The sequence below is a fragment of the Mastacembelus armatus genome, chromosome 8 (genome assembly GCF_900324485.2).
Source record: "Mastacembelus armatus chromosome 8, fMasArm1.2, whole genome shotgun sequence".
NCBI lineage: Eukaryota > Metazoa > Chordata > Actinopteri > Synbranchiformes > Mastacembelidae > Mastacembelus > Mastacembelus armatus.
The window spans coordinates 22,181,074-22,194,847 of NC_046640.1; the positions used below are offsets into that span (position 1 = coordinate 22,181,074).

General features: G+C 40.1%; 1 protein-coding gene, 2 long non-coding RNA genes and 1 other non-coding gene across 4 annotated transcripts; 2 read left to right on the forward strand and 2 right to left on the reverse strand.

Annotated features, from left to right (window-relative positions):
* Positions 1-261: 261 nt before the first annotated feature.
* LOC113141695 (U12 minor spliceosomal RNA) lies at positions 262-415 on the forward strand. Its single transcript, XR_003296771.1, has one exon. It is a non-coding gene; the product is annotated as a U12 minor spliceosomal RNA (small nuclear RNA).
* Positions 416-1,257: 842 nt separating this feature from the next.
* Positions 1,258-5,558, reverse strand: LOC113140260 (uncharacterized). The gene is made up of 3 exons (XR_003296634.1): positions 5,433-5,558; positions 5,178-5,350; positions 1,258-1,781 (listed from the first exon to the last, which is right to left on the reverse strand). It is a non-coding gene; the product is annotated as an uncharacterized LOC113140260 (long non-coding RNA).
* On the forward strand, positions 1,390-11,448 carry fam234b (family with sequence similarity 234 member B). The gene is made up of 13 exons (XM_026324056.1): positions 1,390-1,514; positions 5,201-5,734; positions 6,472-6,585; positions 6,923-7,090; positions 7,500-7,615; positions 8,018-8,168; positions 8,296-8,434; positions 8,926-9,120; positions 9,211-9,289; positions 9,483-9,650; positions 9,812-9,932; positions 10,294-10,520; positions 10,611-11,448. The coding sequence occupies exons 1-13, from the start codon at positions 1,478-1,480 to the stop codon at positions 10,611-10,613; spliced, it is 2,052 nt and encodes a 683-aa protein (XP_026179841.1). The 5' UTR covers positions 1,390-1,477; the 3' UTR covers positions 10,614-11,448.
* LOC113140259 (uncharacterized) lies at positions 6,243-11,706 on the reverse strand. Its single transcript, XR_003296633.1, has 5 exons — positions 11,676-11,706; positions 9,430-9,670; positions 7,993-8,122; positions 6,463-7,099; positions 6,243-6,275 (listed from the first exon to the last, which is right to left on the reverse strand). It is a non-coding gene; the product is annotated as an uncharacterized LOC113140259 (long non-coding RNA).
* Between the last annotated feature and the right edge of the window lie 2,068 nt (positions 11,707-13,774).

The window sequence follows — 13,774 nt, forward strand, 5'->3', positions numbered from 1 at the left end:
TAATCCTCACAAAATGCGAATGACGTAAATGCGTTGGTACCCATGAGCCCTAGCGCCAACAGCAATGAACCTTATGTCAAGACAAATAAACTTCACGGCCAATAAACACTGTCTAACACTTTATTGCCACAAACCATATATTCCACACGCGGCTGCTGTTGATTCAAAGTAAAACAATCAGTGTCAGTGAAACACATTTGGCACCGTAACTGAGAAGGCCTGCACACCGAGTCTATCCCGGTCTTCGAGAGTGAATTGGTCATGCCTTAAACTGATGAGTAAGGAAAATAACGACGCGGGGTGACGCCCGTGTCCTCGTTCAACTAACGAGAAGAATTTTTGAAAGGGTATAGGTCTGCCTGCTGAGGTGACTCGCCTACTTTGCGAGATGCCTCGTGGGACTAGGACCTTCCCTGACCCCCTTAGATGTTTAATAAGAATGAACTTAAAGATAAAAACCACATCACGTGTTTACATAAACAACAGCGAGTGACCGGACTAAGGCTACGAAGGAAGCCGGACTTTAGTTTCTCATGAAGCATCTTAGTCCTCAAAAAGGCTCCTAGGGTGGAAAATTGTTCGAGGACTTCAGGAGTTTCTTAATCAGCGGTGAAAACTACTACAGCACCTTTCCACTGGACAGTCACACCATGCAGGCTCATTAAAAGGCAGATGGTGATGAGGTTTCTGTAAACCTGATGAACCACATCTTGTTATTGCTGATTATAAACAACAGGGACGTTTTTCTTTAAATAGACCAACATGGGCCTGTTTTTTCAAATCAAAGGCTTTAAATCCATCATGAGAATTTGCTTGTGTGGAGGTGTGCTTTGTGTCAACCAATCACAGTCCTCAAAAGGACGCGTCATACGTACCAACAGGGTAAACCCCGCCTATGTCTTTGAATATATTGCTGACTTGATAAAACACATCGAGGGCCACTGTACCGGATCCAAATTCCTTGTGTTTTGATTGTGAAAACATAAAGTACTACAACATGTAGTACAACACAAAGTACAGCCTGCAAACCATAAATAAAAGTGGCCCTGGGGCTGAGGGGGTCGGATTATGAGTAGATCTTATTGCTTTTCACCACTAAATAATAATATTGATTAATACATGTTGTTTTTAAATAGATAATTAAAAGAAGCATAACAATAAATAAACAGTACAACAGTTCATTATAAAACGAGTGGATCAATATTAATACTGATCATTTACTAATCATTTATCAATATAAATATTTAACGTTTAAAACACTGTTTGATTTTGTTTAATAATCTTTAAAAACCATTAAAAGCGGTTGAATCAGCTGCTTGTGGCTTCATGAGTCACGTGACCAGTCGTTGTCGTAACTCTCATCTATACCGCTCTGCTTTTTGACGCAACCCCCGCTGCTTCAGGGCTCTGGCAGATCCAACCGGCTGGGTCGGTGCCCTGTTCATCGGCGCTGCCTCACGGACCCGTTATAGGAGAAATGGCCGCAGCTCTGTCCCGTGCCCTCAAGCTGCCCGGTAAGATCCGCCGCACGCGTTTCTATTCCGACATAATCCGACGAAACAGAGCCGATCCGGTCTGGACCAGGTGGTCTGCGGTGGTCTTCTCTTTAGAGGAACTGGTTCATTTAATGCGCAGATCCATGACAGACTCGGTTTAGCGTCTCCTCCATATCAGCATTAATGCAAACGTTTCCCCGAGGGCTGTTTTTTTTAATATACCAGATGTTTTCTGTGCAGACGCAGGCTGACGTCTTTGTGTGCAGCTAGCTGTTAGCTAACATGCTGGAGAGTAAACAAAACAAAGCATCACAGTAAACATCATGTCTGACATCATGCAAAAATCATGCACTGTGTGTATAAACCAATGTACCACTGATGTATTACTGCAGTAGTACTGTGCTATATGTTTAGGTCTAATTAGGAACAAGCTGCAATAATTATTTATTAAAGGCCAATATAACCTATGTATTATTCAGTAGTGGAAAGTAACAGTGCATTTATTCAAGTACTGTACTTAAATGTAATTCTTTGTAATTTACCTGAATATTTCCATGTAGTACTACTTCATCCTTGGACTTCACCACACGTCAGAGTCAAACCTTGGACTTTTTCCTGCTCTACATTTATCTGAGAACTTTAGTTCCTTTTCAGGATCAGATGGATCCAACAAAATACAGGCTTCAACATGTGGAGACACCTGGTGGAAAGAAAAACCCTGGATAGTAATCAATTAGAGTGTTGATAGCCAATCACAGCTGTTCTTGTGCTTTTCTATTGATTGGTGATATGTCACAGTTCACTATCATATTCAAAACAGCAATTTAATAATCATCAAACTTTATTGATCCCTGGGGGGAAATTCCCAAGATACCCAGCAGTATGGAAAGTACTTCAAATTAGAAGTATATAAGGTAGTTAACGTCAGCTACCCAGCGGTATATAAAGTACTTCAAATTAGAAGTATATAAGGTAGTTAACGTCAGCTACTCAGCGGTATATAAAGTACTTCAAATTAGAAGTATATAAGGTAGTTAACGTCAGCTACCCAGCAGTATATAAAGTACTTCAAATTAGAAGTATATAAGGTAGTTAACGTCAGCTACCCAGCAGTATGGAAAGTACTTCAAATTAGAAGTATATAAGGTAGTTAACGTCAGCTACTCAGCGGTATATAAAGTACTTCAAATTAGAAGTATATAAGGTAGTTAACGTCAGCTACCCAGCAGTATGGAAAGTACTTCAAATTAGAAGTATATAAGGTAGTTAACGTCAGCTACCCAGCGGTATATAAAGTACTTCAAATTAGAAGTATATAACGTAGTTAACATCAGCTACCCAGCGGTATATAAAGTACTTCAAATTAGAAGTATCTAAGGTAGTTAACGTCAGCTACCCAGCGGTATATAAAGTACTTCAAATTAGAAGTATCTAAGGTAGTTAACGTCAGCTACCCGGCGGTATATAAAGTACTTCAAATTAGAAGTATATAAGGTAGTTAACGTCAGCTACCCGGCGGTACATAAAGTACTTCAAATTAGAAGTATATAAGGTAGTTAACGTCAGCTACCCAGCGGTACATAAAGTACTTCAAATTAGAAGTATATAAGGTAGTTAACGTCAGCTACCCAGCGGTATATAAAGTACTTCAAATTAGAAGTATATAAGGTAGTTAACGTCAGCTACCCAGCAGTATGGAAAGTACTTCAAATTAGAAGTATATAAGGTAGTTAACGTCAGCTACTCAGCGGTATATAAAGTACTTCAAATTAGAAGTATATAAGGTAGTTAACGTCAGCTACCCAGCAGTATGGAAAGTACTTCAAATTAGAAGTATATAAGGTAGTTAACGTCAGCTACCCAGCGGTATATAAAGTACTTCAAATTAGAAGTATATAAGGTAGTTAACATCAGCTACCCGGCGGTATATAAAGTACTTCAAATTAGAAGTATCTAAGGTAGTTAACGTCAGCTACCCGGCGGTATATAAAGTACTTCAAATTAGAAGTATATAAGGTAGTTAACGTCAGCTACCCGGCGGTACATAAAGTACTTCAAATTAGAAGTATATAAGGTAGTTAACGTCAGCTACCAAGCGGTACATAAAGTACTTCAAATTAGAAGTATATAAGGTAGTTAACGTCAGCTACCCAGCGGTATATAAAGTACTTCAAATTAGAAGTATATAAGGTAGTTAACATCAGCTACCCAGCGGTACATAAAGTACTTCAAATTAGAAGTATATAAGGTAGTTAACGTCAGCTACCCAGCGGTACATAAAGTACTTCAAATTAGAAGTATATAAGGTAGTTAACGTCAGCTACCCAGCGGTATATAAAGTACTTCAAATTAGAAGTATATAAGGTAGTTAACGTCAGCTACCCAGCGGTATATAAAGTACTTCAAATTAGAAGTATATAAGGTAATTAACGTCAGCTACCCAGCGGTATATAAAGTACTTCAAATTAGAAGTATCTAAGGTAGTTAACGTCAGCTACCCGGCGGTATATAAAGTACTTCAAATTAGAAGTATATAAGGTAGTTAACATCAGCTACCCAGCGGTACATAAAGTACTTCAAATTAGAAGTATATAAGGTAGTTAACGTCAGCTACCCAGCGGTACATAAAGTACTTCAAATTAGAAGTATATAAGGTAGTTAACGTCAGCTACCCAGCGGTATATAAAGTACTTCAAATTAGAAGTATATAAGGTAGTTAACGTCAGCTACCCAGCGGTATATAAAGTACTTCAAATTAGAAGTATATAAGGTAATTAACGTCAGCTACCCAGCGGTATATAAAGTACTTCAAATTAGAAGTATATAAGGTAGTTAACGTCAGCTACCCAGCGGTATATAAAGTATATTCAAATTAGAAGTACATAAGGTAGTTAACATCAGCTACCCAGCGGTATATAAAGTACTTCAAATTAGAAGTACATAAGGTAGTTAACATCAGCTACCCAGCGGTATATAAAGTACTTCAAATTAGAAGTATATAAGGTAGTTAACATCAGCTCCAACATTAAAGTGATCAACACAATAATCATCAATAATATCAGATCCATTCATGTGAAATGGGCCATTCTGCACAATGAGTACTTTTACTTTGGATACTTCAAATAGATTTTGATACTAATAATTGTGTATTTTTACTTTACTTTAAATTTTTTACAAATATACTGCAGTTTGCTGTAGTACCTGGATACAACACTGGGTGGTGAATCCTGGAGGTGATGTAGTTACTACAGTTGCAATTTCCTTAATCAGCAGCCATGTTAATCAATAACTAGTCAATCATTAATGATTTATGACACTCCTATTATAAAAGGCGTTTAACAATCTGTGTTTACAGAGAGAAACATAGGAGGGCGTCAGTACCAGCTGAGCAGGTGTTTCCAGCAGCTAGACAAATTTCAGCTTCAGTTAGCGACTAGACAAATACTCATGATGTTCTTTAAAACCAGTAAAACCAGAGTTCACTGTGCCGAGTGGAGGAACTTCACCAATTGTAGTCCTTCTTTAGTGCGCTCTAATTGGACAACTTGGTGTTTTACTGCATGTGTTCCAGTTACAAGAGAGGAGATTAGTAATTGTGGATCAATAACGTATCAGCACGATCACAATGAACTGGTCACCTGTACTCAAACTAACCAACCACACAGGACAACCGATCCTCACCCGCATCCTCTGTTCCTCTGCAGGGAAGAAGGGCTCCGAGCTGGGGGAGTACGACCCCCTCACTCAAGCAGACAGCGACGAGGATAGCGAAGAGGACGACCTCGTGCTCAACTACCCTCGAAATGGTCTCGGCAGGGATGGGATGGGCCCCTCAAAGCTGCAGGCCGGCAGGTCTGGAAGATTCATGGGGGCAAAAGATGAGGCACAGGAGGATGAGGAGGAAGAGGAGGATGAATGGAGGGAGCAACTCCCTACCAGATCTAGGCAGGACAGAGGCGGCATGAAGGGAATGCAGTACTGGAGCCGCAGGGACTCAGGAAGGGACAGGGCAGGGGAGGACAGAGGGGGGACGCTCGGGGCCGCTGGCCTGGGGGTCAACAGTACAGATGAAGAAGCAAAAAGGATGAGGATGATAAACGCTGTTCGAAGTGCGTTCTTCCTGGTGCCGCTGGTCTGTGCCACCGTGCTCGTGCTGCTCTGTGCGTTCCTCATTCCCTGCAGGAAGGGTGAGCTGGAAAAGAAGCTGCAATGGGAGAGAGTGCTGGGAGATGCAGGAGGTAAGAGGAAAAAGGGTGTGTGATATTTGTGAGTAATTACGGTAATTATATTTTAGTATTGCTGCTATTGTTGCCACCAAAATAATGCAGACTTTATATAGACTTTCTCAGGCGTCTCTGTCTGGTTCACCCTTTAATTAGTCAACTATAATTACACATCTTCTGTTCCAGCACACACTGAAAGTACTGAAAAGTACTGTACAGTGTATTTATATTTAAACCTGGGGATTTTCTATGTGTTTGTTGTTTCCATTAAGCCCAAACAGACATAACCAACAGAATTTCTGCTGTTTACACTCGTCCTCTGGCTTCTCACTCGACACATAACGTCAGTAGACAGATCAGAGACCAGTGGACTCTTTGTTCCTTCAGAGACTGTAAACAGTGTCGGTCGTTCTCAGCGTCTGGAGCTGGTTTTTGGAAAAAGACGGGCCTCCCATTGTTGGTGAGGAAGAACCATGTGAGCCAGGTCAGCGGTGTGGCTCCCTGCTGGGTTTTTAATAGTTTTTGGACAACAATGGAGGGGATGGATGGATGGGATCTGGCAACAATAACACAAACACACAAAATCACAGGCTGTGTCCTTTAATAAACATATATGTATATATATATATACACCAGTATTTTACTTAGACAGTTCAGCCTAGAAACCACTTCTCGCTGACTGCTGTTACAGCAGCTTCAAACACTGACTGCACTGGTGGGCGGTGTTTATTTGTTTTGCTCACTCTGTCTAGGTGTCACTCCGCCTGCACTCGCACTGTGGGATGTAGATGGTGATTCGGTGGAGGATGTGTTTCTTGGAGTTACTGAATGGACCAATGACACTCATCCTACACAGAGGAACAAAAGTACGTGGGGAGTTCCTTGAAAAGGCGTGGTGTTCCCTGCCGGTTCAGAGGAACTATAGGGGCCTTTTAGATAAGAAGAGACAGAGCGTAGGGTGTCAAAACAGTCTTATCTTGTGAATGTCACCTTCCGCTCTGTGTCTTCACCGTTTCTTAGTGCTAGAACTACAGTTTGCACTGGGGCTACGCATGTAAAACAAATCTTCTAATCTAATCCTGATAGTCCTGACCCTTCCTGAATGTAATGTTAACACCTGATCCTCATTTTCCTTCTTCAGTTTTTGTTAACGCTGTATATTTCCTTGATTTGATGATGTATGAGGTCCTTTCTTTGCCCTAGTTTACAGTGCAGTGGCGCTGTCTGCAGTCAGTGGTCAGGTGCTGTGGAGGAAAGTCTTGAGAGAGTCTGTCATGTCCATCCAGTGTGGTCTGCAGTACAGCACCCAGCCGTCACCTGTGTGTCTGCTCATCAGCAAGTCCATCCTCATGGGAGTCAATGGCACCACAGGTTAGAAGTCTTTCTCATGTGGAGATAACAGTAATTAGTAAAACAATAATTAGTACCCACTTCTACAAGCCTTCTGTATTTATACTGTGGTAGTTTGTTGTCTAGGGCAGTGGTTCCCAAAGTTAGAGGGGCCAGGGTTAGTCAAATCATGGCTCAGAATCAAAACATGCCTCAGAGTGTCCACAACACAATAAGACAATAATATGAAACTGTTAAAGCCCATAATAATCTGTATAGATATATGCATGTCATATTGGGGATCATGAGGCATGAGATGCCATGTCAAAATAATTTCCTTTGACAGGCTGACATGCAAAGAAATGAAGAGCTGAATTTCTCTCTGCCTCCTGTTCTCCAACCAAAACTAAAAGTAAATAAGGACATTTAAAGGTTTCCGGTCTCTCCTCAGGGAGGAATCTGTCATTGGTCCAGCTCAAGAACATTGAGTCCCAGGCAGTGTTGCTGCCAGACCTGCAGGGTGATTCAGTCCCAGATCTGCTCATAGCCACCCTGCCTGCAGATGAGGTATAGCTACACTTGTGAGGAAAAGTACTTTGATTTACTGCTTTTGACTATAAAAATCACAAACTGTCCCATTAGTACACAAATTGTCAGACATCTCCCTCTTTTCCTTCTATACACAGACATTAAGTTAAACATTAGGCATTAAAAAAACTTAATAAAAATCCTACATTATAAAAAAAAAAAGACTGGGGGTTAAAATTCATAGATTAAAACATTAATTTCACTTTCTCCCTTATTTTAAAAAAAGCAAATACTAAATGCCATTTTTTTTGTCTGACAGTACAGTTCCCACTTTATTTCCTCCAGATAAATAAAGTCGTGTCACTGGCACCTACATTTCAGACTATGGAAAGTTTACGGATCATTTTTCCACTTACCTATTCCTGCTGTATTCTTGTTCAGGCTTTGGATCTCTCCCTGACCTTGGTCTCTGGGCTGACAGGCGCACAGATCGGACATCCAGTGTCTTTCAACCTCACTGCACAAGGAAAGCTGATCGGTCCTTTGCTGCATGAGACACAAAAAGGGGCATATTACATCCTCTTTGGACTAGGTAAAGGACTAAATCAGCAGCATACAGATCTGAGATATTAGTATTATGTCCTAACCATTACAAGGTGTCTCATGCATTTAATTCACATTAGGGCTGTTGATTTACAAGACAACATGTGTTTCCTTAGGAAATGTACAGGCCATCTCCCTGTGTGATATCTACATCCGTGCCACTGGCCAAACACCCATAGCTCAGGGACTTAAAATTAAGGACCCAGGGTGGGAGAAACTAAGAACCAACTCGTCCTCCTTCATACACATTTACAGGTATGCCTCAGCGACTGGCACGTGGCTCTGGTTACACTTTACAATCATGTCTTTGTCTGTTACGTACTAAACCTTTAACCAGTTGGAACAAGATCACATGACTCTGACTACTGTGAGGGGTGATTATATTTTTCTACCTATTCCACTGGAATTAAATAGAAAATGGTAAACCTGTTAATCTTAATTAAATCCTAAACATTACAGTTATTTCATTATTTTTGATATGTGCACTTTAAAACAGAAAAATAACTACAGGTCTTAAATCACTATCTAATGGATTCAAACAGGCTTTTTCTCACATTTGAGAAGAAGACTGGTTTCAAGAAGGGAAAACAATCTGTAAATGTGTTAAGAAACATACATTTACCTGCAACATTAAAAACATCTTACTAGGTACATGCATCACAATGATGGCCATGAAGACTATTAGTTAATTAGAGAACTTAAGCCTCAAAAGGACCAAAACCTCACCTCTGTTATCGTCTTTACAGAGGATCTGAGAGCGTGGACTTCCTGCTCCCTCTTGTGGCAGGTGCTGCCAACAACCGCAACAGCCTGGACATGGTCTCTAACCTGAACTCCACCAAAAGTGACTGGGTATTAGTGTATGGCTCTAGCAAGCTGTCAGTGATCAGACAGAGGGACATCCGTAAAATATGGACCTTCAGTTCTGACCCTATTCACAGGTAAGACCCTGAGTGTCACTGCGGACTCAATTACGAGTGTTTTTTTTTTTAATTCTGCAAAACATCCTTAAAATATTTCTCCTGTCATAGCCAACCATCCTTGGGACACTTCAATGAGGATGGAGTCCTTGACCTTTTCTTTCAGCACTCAGCAAACAGTATCATGGAGGTAACCAGGCAGGGCTTTCATACGCTTTAAGGCTCAAATGAATGCAAGAGCTCACATTCTGCACAAACAAAACTGTTCTCGTTGCATTTGTCAATATTGAGTTGTCACAGAAACTAGTGTTTTGAAGAGTAGACTTTTACCTGACCTCCACGTTGGCTCTAATTGTGCTGAATTTCCCCTCTTCTCCTGTCAGGCGCAGGTTGTTGATGGGGCAAATGGGCACCTTCTCTGGTCAGCAGAGTTTACATGTCCAGGTCTTGTTTTGGAAACTTCTGCAATCTCCACCTCGACTGGCCAATCGGTTTTCCTCTTCTGGGCCAGCGAACCAATCAGAGCGCAGAAGAATGTAACCAAGACAACCGTGAGTCTGAATCACTTTTGCTGAGTGAATAGGAAAATAAAACAGAAAGAGCGTGCTGTGTATGAATCATGTTCACAGCTTATCTTACTGCTTTGTCTTGGAGCAGTTACTGAAGTACTCATGTAAAAAAAAGCATGAAACTGTTCACTTTGGCTGTGCAGGGAGCACCAGGTGTTGCTGCAGCACAGCCCCTCATCAGAAAGCTCTTCCTGCTGCACCCTGCATATCCCACAATCCTACTGGAGCTCACCAGCACCACAGACACCACAGTCACCTCTGCAGGTAAAAAATAAAATACTATAGAACAATACCTGCTTTAAAAACTGACTCTTTATCATAACCATTATCAATCACTTTTTAAATGTCTGCATATAATGGGAGTGTGGAGAACTTTATACTTTACGTTGCACCATTGGACGTACTGACAACCATCTCATGACTGCTAGTTTTTCACGTATGCTGCATTATAATTCTCAGATACAGAGGTGTCCAGTTTTTCTTCCGTCAATACGGTGCATTTCCATAAATAATCAAACGGTTTTGAAAATAATTACTGTACCAGTTAAGAAAAAAAAGTACACCGTAAATAATACACACATTCCATGTTCTACCTTCTGTTTTCTCCTACTTCATCTCCCAACAGTGAGTTATCAGGAACATCAGAAAGACGCCTCCTACATCACTGTATCCTCCCGGCCCACGACTAATTCAGACCCCGGCGCTCGAATAGTTAAGAGTATGAGCCTCAGAGCTGCTATCGCCAAAGCACAAGTTGTCAGACTGGGGGAAAGCAGCAAGTCTGGGGAACCCGCTAAACCTGGTGCGTTTGAGATCAGCAAGTTCTTCAGACGTCTGTTCTTCAAACGTCAGGTGAGAAACAGCGATACAGGTAGAATAAGTTCATTTATTTAAGGCTTCAGTAATAACAGTCAGTGATAACTCTCCTGTTTCTTTGTTCAGTAATGAGCCAGCACTGCCTCACACGAAGAGGTTCGACTAATGGAAGAAAGGGAATATTAAAGCTGTGGATGGACTCTGCACTTTGGAGACACTAAGAATAACTTATGTTACGGTCACTCTATATGTACTTCATTTGTTATTTGTTGCTGTAAAAAGATCAGTGAAAAGTAGGGATTTCATTTGTATTATTTTGGTTTATATTGTGTTTGTACATTGAAAATGCTTATTTAAATTATTTAATTAGCATCTAGGGAATTCTATCAAATTTAAGTGAATGTTAATGGTTTGCCTTCAGTAACTCCGCACTGTATTTCATCACTGACAGTGAACATGAATCAACATTTATATTATTATATATGTTTACAGTATGAATGACTTACACTACTCCTCCAAAGCCAGTGTGCTCATGTATCATTCCACCAACGAAGCCACTAATTAGTGCAGATCACCAAGTAGTATAGTAGTCTGTAAATACTTAATGCTGTATAGTATTTATTAATTTGCTTCAATGTTTTGATATTTCTCATGTGATCTGTTGATTTTTTCCTTGTTAGATTTTGTATGGCTAAATCAAACACCGTTTCTCTGAATATGTGGCTGCTAAAGGTTATGGCATTTAGATGTAAGATGCAATTTCACATATTGCAGGAGAAATTATAAAAATGACTTCTTTACAGAGACCGCAATGTGCTTCCTGTGCCATTTCTCTCAATCTATATCTATATTTGCTGTTTTTATTTTTGTTGGTGTTATTTCTTAGTTTGTGCTTAGATTTTTAAATGTCACCTGCAGAAATACATTAGCGTTAATCTGACTGGTAAAGTAAAATAATAAAGGGAATTTAGCTAATCAGGCGCCATGTAAACAAGTGTTTAAGCTAGCAACGACACACGGAAATCTAAACTTTTTCACATAAAAACTGATTTTAAACTGATGAATGTGTTGATAAACAACAACAAACTCATCTAAACTAAAAAAAGAGACTTAAAACCGAACAAAATTCCACCGTTAAAGTCCGTTAAATAACTTTGATTAGCTTAATTTACCGGAGACAACGGTTCTCACCTTACAGCTTGGACGAGCGCTCGCGGGTATGCGCCTACGTCACGACCCTAACAACGTGCTCGTGCACACGCGTAAACGCGCGTATTTCTGTAGTTGTGACATAAACATTTTTTATTTATTTATTTGCTTTTTGTACAAACACAACAACAACAACAACAACAGAGAAATAGAAGTTAGTGGCACCGTTTAAAAGAAAAATAAAAAATATCCCAAGATTAAAGATTTTGTAGTAAAATATTTAAGAAAAATTTCTATAATTTTGGAGCATGTGTATTATTAAAAATGTATCTCTGCTTGTTAACCCTAACATTTAAACCTGATTCTAATTTGAAGTATTTTATATACCGCTGGGTAGCTGACGTTAACTACCTTATATACTTCTAATTTGAAGTACTTTATATACCGCTGGGTAGCTGACGTTAACTACCTTATGTACTTCTAATTTGAAGTACTTTATATACTGCTGGGTAGCTGACGTTAACTACCTTATGTACTTCTAATTTGAAGTACTTTATATACTGCTGGGTATCTTGGGAATTTCCCACTTGGGATCAATAAGGTTTGATGATTATTAAATTGCTGTTTTGAATATGATAGTGAACTGTGACATATCACCAATCAATAGAAAAGCACAAGAACAGCTGTGATTGGCTATCAACACTCTAATTGATTACTATCCAGGGTTTTTCTTTCCACCAGGTGTCTCCACATGTTGAAGCCCAGTTTCAGCCTGAGACAGTGACAGGGGGTTGGCATCAGTTTGTCAGTGAGTGTAAACAACACATCCCACTGAAGGTCAACAACACTGCTGATGACCAAAGTAATTCTGTTTGCAGAGTCACAACTTGGACAGGACACTTTGTCCCCCCCCACATTGCTGGAGGGGACCTTTTCTCTGTGTGGGTGGACCAGAGGGGGTGAGGCTCCCAGAACCAGGACCAGGGCCCAACTGCCAGGACTCACAAAAGCATTGATACAGGTCAAAGTCAATGAAAAGAAAATCACTCAAAGACATGATAAATAAAAAGATTTTTCTGAAGCGAAGGACTAAAGTTCACCTCACATCGGAATAAGTGGGTTCGGAGAGTGTAAAGTATAAAATCTAGAGATTTTCTCCTCTCTGCCCAATTCACTACCAATGGTGAAGCTTTTATCTGGTGGATGTCGGGCTCCTCCCACACGAAGCTGCAGCAAAACACAGTCTGAACAAAGGTCAGTGATGGTCCAGGATCTGGACCCTAGGCTGGTTTTTGTTCATGTAGACTGTTTTTGAATATTTATGCATATGAGAGATTTCAGTGTTTGATTTCTATAAAACAAAAACAATAAAGCTTTTTAATAACATCTTTTCACCTGATGTGAAAAAGTGTCAGTGAAGTGTGCAGGAACTGAAGGGGCCTCCACTTAATGAAATGAAATGTTAATTATGCAGCATTTGTCTGTCCCCCCGGGGCCCCCAGTAATAAGAACACTCAACCTCAACTTTCTGTCTTTTTATAATTCTGTTGATTCTGTAAATAAACCAATTCTTAAATCAACCATTAATAATTAAACGTAATAACAATAACACTCCTCACAATCTATTAATTCCTTCAGCTTTGTCGTGGTCTGTTGCTTATTATCATTAAAGTAACTTTTGAAATGCACCTGAAAACCACCTGAGCTGAAAACCACCTGAAGAGTTTGCAGTAGTTTGTAGTACAGCGGGTGTTGAGGTCTGAGGGGGGAGAAAACACTGCAGGAGTATTTACTCCAGTCGTCTGTGGAAGTATGTAGAATGAGCCAGACGGTCGCACACGACCTTTGTGGTAAAATTAATGATTGTTGATGTCAAGAGATCCAGATGAAGCTTTTCTCTGAAACACAGACATTTTCTTCCACGTGTGCAAACAAACACAAACTGTCCCACAGGACTGTGAGTCTCAGGAGCTTCACACTGACTGACGGCAACTTTGCTCCAGTTAAAGTCTGCGCTCGCCTCAGTTTTCCAGCTGTTATATGTCTGAAGTTTATCGTCATGTCTCTGAAATTAAAGAATAAGATAATAAAACACTTGGAGACTCATGAATCTTTAGGATGAAGTAAACGCAATGGAAACG

Bases quoted from the DNA above. Each gene is read 5' to 3' on its own strand.
- fam234b (XM_026324056.1), top strand. From the start codon at position 1,478: ATGGCCGCAGCTCTGTCCCGTGCCCTCAAGCTGCCCG. The intron at 7,091-7,499 runs GTTAGAAGTCTT...GTCTCTCCTCAG, and splicing joins GGGAGTCAATGGCACCACAG to GGAGGAATCTGTCATTGGTC. The intron at 8,169-8,295 runs GTAAAGGACTAA...GTGTTTCCTTAG, and splicing joins TTACATCCTCTTTGGACTAG to GAAATGTACAGGCCATCTCC.